General features: G+C 35.2%; 1 protein-coding gene across 1 annotated transcript in view; it reads left to right on the top strand.

Moving 5' to 3' along the window:
* Nucleotides 1-553: 553 nt before the first annotated feature.
* The window catches only part of Smp_159990 (voltage-dependent calcium channel), a gene marked incomplete at both ends in the record, with an annotated part of 134,204 nt that continues 126,270 nt past the window's right edge, over nt 554-8,487 (top strand). Inside the window, 4 exons of the mRNA XM_018791368.1 lie at nt 554-1,074; nt 2,588-2,693; nt 5,774-5,913; nt 6,784-6,893. Coding sequence (XP_018645428.1) covers nt 554-1,074; nt 2,588-2,693; nt 5,774-5,913; nt 6,784-6,893 — 877 coding nt within the window. The remainder of the gene's footprint in view (nt 1,075-2,587; nt 2,694-5,773; nt 5,914-6,783; nt 6,894-8,487) is intronic.

The raw sequence follows: 8,487 nt of genomic DNA on the forward strand, positions 1-8,487 counted from the left end.
TGTGGCTGATAAACAATTATGTGCTTGTATATATTGTTTGTTTGAATATACCTGCCATTTTAAACTCTGAAATTGCCATATCATTAATGCTTGATACTTTTACTTGTGTGATATTGAAACAGTTTATCTGACACTATGTATTCACACATGTCTTTGTTACCCATGTAGGAAGTTATAATTTCTCAATATATATTGCTTGATCTTCCCAAAGTGCAGATAACTGTCATTGTTGAGTTACAGTCTGTTTGCACTGGTCTAAACCTTTCTCAAACACGGGTCCATGCCAGCTCAAATCAAAACTGAACAAGAAGAAAGAGATTAATTAAATCAAAATTTGCAGTCGATCTCTAAAAGACTGCTTCGGTAACGGATTAGGAGTAAGAACGAGCACTTGTCACAACATAATTAACAAAAGGTCTCAACATTGTAGATGCATCTTGATTATATACAAAACAGTTCATATTAGTCGATTAGTTACTGATCATTTTATGCATTGTGGCATTCATAACATGGAGTATTTCAACTATTTTTTTACCCTTATAGCTTCCTAGAAATGAACATAGGACAGAACCTTCAGCCTGACGGATTTCAACCGGAATCTCTAAGGTCTGATCCTTTAACAAGGGAACATAATAACCAATCGAGAGAATCAAATTCGAATTATATTTTTAAAAATATCCATCAATACGAACAAGAAGAGAAAGTAGTAAATAATATCAATGGACCACTCTATGCAGATTCGACAGCATTAACCAGCGTTATGAGTGACCGACAGTCACATGCCCCAAATCAAAATCTTTTATCAGATACTGGTCTTCATACACGTACTAGTGTCACAAACACTACTGGTGTAACCGGACTATCTGGAATAGCTGGCATAGCTGCGGCAGCTGCAAATCAACAGGGAAAGCCACTTAATTTAGCTGCTCTTACTTTGGCTGCTCAGTCTGTTGCTGCCAAGAAGAGAGCTGGAGCTAGAGCACAAGCCGCTAATACGAGACCAGAGCGTACTTTGTTCTGCTTAACACTTAGGAATTCTTTGAGAAAAGTGTGCATAAAAATTGGAGAATGGAAGTATCCTTTACACAAACATTTCGAATGAAAATACTTTTGTTTTTACAGATATGCACTCCATAAACTTTAGCACTTACATTTTTGCAGTTCAGATTGGTATACCATTACTATTGTTTTAATGCTTAGTTCGAACTTGTAGCAGCATTAGACGAGATTTTTATACTTCTCTTCTTCATTCTGATGATGAAACTGATTTATCACGGAAAACAACAACTCATTCTGTTGACTTACCCTCACTGATTTGGTGTATGCTGCGTAAATTCAAGCTACTTTGATTTACTTATCCTTCGTTCGATACTAACATACTTTTGTTGATATGTTCCAGACACCAGAAAAAAATTAACTGTCATTTGTAATTCATTTCGTCTGAAGGCTATCATACAAAATACAGGTTCCGATGTCTGTAGTTGAATTAGTTGTCTTGTCTTGCAAACCAAATACAAGAGCTCAGAGCATTGCTTTGATTACTTTCAAGTGCTCGAGAAATTTGTTGCAATAAAACACACCTGTACCACTTCTAGTCCAAGGTTTCTTTTTTTATTAGCATTCTTGTATATCTATCGTAAACCTATGTACTGGAAAGTATGCATGTTAATTGCTAAGGCCAGTTGCCTGCTGGAATCAGTTAGTTAAATAGTTCTTACACTTGAGGCTAGGAAATATCTATAGAGTGCAAAGTTCTGTATTATTTAACACTTTCATCAAAAATATTTCATGAGTGATGTTGTGGGTAAAGGGTGAGATTAAACGATTCTGCACATTTTATTCATGATTTAGAACAAAAAGATTTGGTGGTTGAATGGTTTCCCTTAACACAATATATTTGTACATGATTATTTGATGTTGGTAAACATTTTGAGATCTCTTTCATGTGTAGTATAAAGTTAAACCAGCCTACTTAAATGATTGATGCAGAACGACGACCTTGTAGGTCATCTAGATTTAAGGTGAGTTTTATGTACCTCATAGCCGTTACGGTTTTGCTCGTGATTTTTTACTCTCTCTCTTGTGTGATGTGCCTCAACTAACTGATGATCAGAGACCAAGCGACTACTACAGAGAGAGAGAGGGTGATAGTTTTGAGTGTATGGCTGCTATCAATTAAAGAAATGTGTTGATATGTAAAGAATTCTCAACTCCTAGAACGAAGTTTAAATGATCTAAATGATTTTGTTGATTGACTTTTTTTTAACAAGGTTATTTTCTACAGCATGAAGTTGCCAACCCCATGCCTTGCCGTCCTCCATTATCTGGCTAATATCAGCAGTTACCCTATATATGTTTCATGTGTTGATGTGTTACAGGTCGGGTGCTTTTATGTTAGAAGAATTCTTGAAGCTTCATGGCATCAATCTCTTAGCTCTCTAGAATGATGGTTTAGACTATATTTCAACTGTTTGCTTTACATTAATAAATATTCGGGTATCATGTTGTAAATTTATCGATTTTACTGTTTTAACGAACAAAATTTTTTTCTATTATCCGGCTTGAAACCTTAATTTAAACTTGTTAGACCATTTGAATACCTTATTCTTCTTACAATAATGGCTAACTGTTGTGCACTTGGTGCCATAACACCATATCCTGATGGGGATTCAAATACTCTCAATCACATACTGGTAATTATTTCTGTTAATTTTATACGTTTATGATTTCATTGTTATATCAAATTTTTGTTGTTGCCTATTCTTTGAGTTTATTGTAGATTATTGAAACATGTTTTTGTGTCTTAAAGTACGTTATTACGAACAATTATAAAGACATCGCACAAGCAAATGGCTATCAGGACTCAGTGGCCAAGTGGATAACGCGATGGCGTTTGAAGCGAAAGGTACTGAGTTCGAGTCCCAGAGTGAACATCAACTCTGAGATGCAGGTACATCCAACTGACGAGTTCCAAATAGGGTGAAGTGACACGCGTCCTGGATTCCACTGCTAGCCACTATCCATCTTTGCTTACCAATTATAACGACTATTAGAAGGGGGTTTTGTGGAGATTTTAGTAATTTTATATAGTTGAAATCATGAGTCAATTGAAGTCAGACCACTAAGGAAAACCAGGTTTTTCATTTCAACTTGGTTTTGTCTTATTAAATGTTCAGTTTACTTAAAGTATTTTTAAAGTAGCGATCTATCAAGAAAAGAGAACTAATGTATAGTGTCAGTATGCCAAATAGTTGTATACGTACGAATTTTAAACCATCTCTTTTTCGATAGTATAATAAGAAGACGAAGATTATCAAAACTATGTGATATATTAGTGCAATACATTTGGAATGATCTGATCATACATATACTTGTTAAGAACATTTATATACAAAAATAAAAGGTCAACTAGACTGGAAATGGGGGGGGTAAGAGTAGACAAGATAAATCCAGAAGTTCTAGCGAGAAGCAGTGACCAGTGGAGTTCAAACCAGGTCTGTTTTGAGATAGGAACTCACTGAAGACAATTGGTGAACGGTCACTCAACTTCGTGAATTGGTTGGAGTTAGACATTAACACCATCGGATGCCGGCTCAGTGGTCTATCGGTTAAGTGCTCTGGAGCGAGACTGGTAGGTCCTGGATCCGAATCTCGCTCGCGAAGCGGGATCGTGGATGCGCACTGCTAAGGAGTCCCTTAACAGGACGAAATGGCTGTTCAGTGCTTCCAGGTTTTCCCTGGTGGTCTAGCTTTAATTGACTCACGCTTTCAACTATAATAATAATAATAATAATAATAATGTGAAAACAATTTGAAACCTAATCACTCTGAATAATAAACTAATATTACCAGGGTAGGTTTAAGGTGAGAACAAACTGTTTTTGAATACACAAAGGGGGTTTAAATTTTCGTATCGTTAAGGCTTCAATAGACCTTAGTATACGCTGAAACAGGTCATAAGATTGATCTTAACTCGGCTTTTTTGGTGTTGCATAAAAGTGTAAAAGGGAGTATACTAAGGTTTATTGAAGCCTTAGCCATACGAAAGTTCAAACCATCTCTTTCTCATTTTACTTATGAAAACTCTCAGTTAGTGTACTATCTTATGTATGGCCTAACTATAAGAAATGTAATTTAAGTGGTTTGATAATATGTTTAATCATATCAAATATGTGAGGGAAATCGTCTAGTATAATAAAGTGGTTGAACAATGTCTAAGCCAGTTATAAGTGGTGATGGAATGTTCAAGAAGGAAAAGTGATTACATATAAAAACTGATGTTTTTTGTAAGCAGAGATGGATAGTGGCTAGCAGTGGAATCCAGGACGCGCGTTTCATCCTATTTGGAACTCGTCAGCTTGATGTACTTGCATCTCAGAGTTGATGTTCAATCTGGGACTTGAACCCAGTACCCTCGCTTCAAACGACATCGCATTATCCACTCGGCCACTGAGTCCTGATAGCCACTTGCTTGTGTGATGGGGTATTTAATGCTATTTAATGTTATCTTTTTTATGGTTGTGCAATGTATATTAACTTGTCATAGTAACTATATATTAAGAGGAAGTAAATATAGAACTCAGTAACTAAGTGATAATTATTAGTTAGAGCGGTTAATCTATTGACGTTGTAAGTTTTGCACATCCATTATTCTATTGATTAATTTATGTCAACTACTCCGAAGTCTAATGTGTTTAAATTTAACTATTGACTAGATAAGTAAGTCTGATATAGCTCAACACATGAACTTAAGTTTAATGAGCTTCACAACGAATTATTTTGAAGTTGCTTAAGAAACCTCATCAGAACACGTTGTCATTCCAATTTTTTAGTCAGTATTTTAATACAATTATGGTTGTAAGTGGTTGAGGGAGGGACTACTAAATATGATATATATTCATCTTATTCTGTTTCAGTTATTGTTTTGATAGTATTCACATCTATACAGGGAACTAATAGGTACAAAATATTATGGCGAGACTATAATTTATGGACGAGACAATCAGTAGCGTTTGAGGGACTTCAAGGTCATGGTACCAATTTCAGTACCTGATGCTCATGTACGATCAGTTCACAGAGGATTTTAGAGAAGACTCCAACAAATAAGCGGCTACAACGAATGAGACTACTAAAAAATTACTGTATTTGTAATTGCGGTAATTAAATGACTTGTAGATCTTGTACAGACTACCATGATGTTGTACTCCAATTTAATATATGTTCAAGGAATACATTTGCTAGAATAGGAACCTTTATCGCTCGATCCAGATTGAGACTAAGGCATATTATAATAATTGCCGTGAACTATATAGTAAAAACACCAGTAACATTCGTTGCAATATTCGCAGATGTTACTGTAGTGACATATCCATAATAAAAATGATAAACTTACACAACCGGAGTACATACAAACAATATTGAAGCTATGTGGTCGAGGCTGAGTGAATTTTTGTGACTTAATCATGGTTCCAGAGACCAAGTATTATGGAACCATATGGATGAGTTCCTCTACCTTATGCATTACGACCTTAAAACCTTTGAACCTCTTTCTAACCTTGACAAGTTTTTGGACCATATAGAAGAGGTGTATCCACTCTAATTCTTTCGTGTTGTATAATATATTTTTACTCTATACTAACTGTCTTCTGATTGGCTAATACTTCTCAGGGTCACCTAAGATTCGTTTCAAGGTCATCCATAAATTATGGTCTCGTCAATATTATTTCTTAAATGAAAATATTTTTTTGAATTTTTTTTTCTTGTTAAATTTTAGGAAAAAATTGAAAATGTATTTATAGTTATCTTTACTGTGGAATGTGTTTTAAAAATTATAGCTTTTGGTTTTGTTATGCATCCAGGAGCATATTTACGTAATGCATGGAATATACTTGATTTTACTATAGTTATCTTAGGGTAAGTTTATAATATGTAATCAGTTATTAATACTAATATGTACTCAAAATTAATAGTCAGTTTTTGTAAATATAATCGCCCGACCGTTGCTGCTACCTTGACAAGGTGGTCGGGCTTGCCTATCGTGATGAACCAATCGAACTATACTGGCTGGAACAATCGTTCCTCAAGGTCCTATCATGCCAGATAGGTTGGTTGAAGAGCGGTAAGACTAAAAGCAGCTAACCCAAGGTCCGAAGGCGAAGTCGTACTGTCGACTGTACAGAGGTGTGACGGCAGTAAGGTGTTTCCTTCAGACAACCAGCATAACAGCGATTCTGCCTTCCCACAAGGAGGTGTGGGGTTAGAAAAGGTCGACCCTAAAAATGCACACCTCACTATATCCCACGGATTTCCGTCTCCGGCGGTAAGGTCCCAACAAGCACGGAGCTAACATGTCAAAAATCCCCCACACGAAGGCCGTGCGTGACCGGCCTCAAGCAGTTGTCCCTTGGGCACTGCGGTCACGCTCCCAGGTCGTTAAGACCAACTTTAATCTAACTTCATTTTCAGGTCCCTCAGGAAATACCCTTCCACGGTGTAGGCAGCCGGAAAGTGATATTAGTCCTCATACCCGTAACTGCATACGAGACCAAGTTTGTCACATTCAAATCTTTCCTACACCTCTTAATAACTCTCTTATCTCCTTGACTAACCCTTCTCACGTCCTTTTATCACCTCACACCGCTAGGGCAAACGATTCGAGTACACGGAACGTTATTCCTGGTCTCCTAAAACTACGCTCTAAACTAAATGATAAATAATTTTCCAATTATGTTCTAATCTAGTAATTTAAACTTTTGTTTATTTTTTATATTTTTTGGCATATAGACTTTTGCAACCACTTATTCAACAAATGGTTGAACAATCTGGTGTAGATGTTAAAGCACTTCGTGCTTTCAGAGTATTGAGACCACTACGTCTAGTATCTGGTTTACCAAGTATGTATTGCTTATATCTTTATATTTTTTTTGTATCATCTACATTTTTCTGTACAACATGATGACATTTCAAAACAATTAGTCCTTTTAATAAACAAAGTATATCCGGAATATGTTGTGATCAGTTGCTAACTTATTAAGATACTTATATGTGAAGAAAAGGCATTAAGGCGTAACAATTTTTTTACAATCTTCTCTAATTTCATTGTTTATGCATTTTCTCACCAATTACACTTCATTTCAATTCTTTCCTTATCGGTCTTCTGCAAAAAATACATTCTATATCTGACCATCACCATATACTACTTATATGGATATAAGTAGACCACACTACATGGAGATTAAAATAAAAATATCTATTATTGAGAAATGTTTAGTTCAAGTACGAACTGCTTTTAAACACATAAATGATGGAATATAGAATTACTTCATTGTTAGAACTTCTGAAAACTTAATTATTCACCATATACTACTTTTATACAAAATCAATCCTCTCACTAGTTTCAGCTGTCTCTGAATAGAGGAAGACTAATAATGTCTGTCATCTATTCTCAAATGGGACAGTGAGTTTGATTCTTTCTTTGTCATTTATTTGGATGCACAACCACTCGCTGAGTTAAACAACATAATCCTTCTTGTATTTGTGTTTATACACATATGGAAACTGGTAAATATAATTGAATGTAGTTCTATCACACACACGCTACTTAGGTTTTTCATGAAACATTGAAATAATGAGCTTGGGTTTATGATATAGTTTATTGATAGGTGATTTAAGCCTTCATTGAAACAAGGTTATTTGACTGAACTCTATATGGGGGGAATGATGAATATATGAGTTTCAAATACTTTAAGTAAAGCAAATCTCAATATAATTCAGTCTTTCTATAAGTTTTTGAATTTTAATGGACATCTATTTTTCCATGAATGTTCCATTTAGTTGCTTCATATCATCTTTCATTAGTATTGGTAGTAAAAACATGACCAATCCTTTATCGAATGTTGTTTAAACTGGACGTAACAGTAAACATATTGATTAAAATACGGTTCTTGTAATTAAAAAAATATATTTCAATTTGTATTTGTATTGATCAACTCAATAAAGTAAGTATCATCATAACAATAAACCAGAAACTATTCAAAATAAATGACAAGCATCTTGATAGAAAAAAAGGATTGCGATTTGAGCATATGGTTCATAAGTTAATTGTGAATACTATGCGTATTGCCTCGATATAACCTTAATTCACAAGCATTATAGGCAAAAGATGGATAGTGGCTAGCAGTGGGATTCAGGATGCTCGTTTCCTTCTATTTGGGACTCGTCAGCTGGATATACCTGCATCTCAGTAGCTGAGTGGATAACGAGATGGCGTTTAAAGTGAACTGTACTGGGTTCGAGTCTCACAGTAAACATCAATTCTGAGATGCAGGTACGTCCATCTGACGAGTTCTCAATATGACGAAAGTGTCATGCATATTAGACTCCACAGCATACCTCTTGCTTCTTTAGCTTAAACGATGAATCCTATTTTTTCGTACAAGTCCGTAAAATAAACCCTGCATCTCGGATGATATTTAAAAAAAAATGGAA

This window comes from Schistosoma mansoni (assembly GCF_000237925.1).
Source record: "Schistosoma mansoni, WGS project CABG00000000 data, chromosome 3 unplaced supercontig 0077, strain Puerto Rico, whole genome shotgun sequence".
NCBI lineage: Eukaryota > Metazoa > Platyhelminthes > Trematoda > Strigeidida > Schistosomatidae > Schistosoma > Schistosoma mansoni.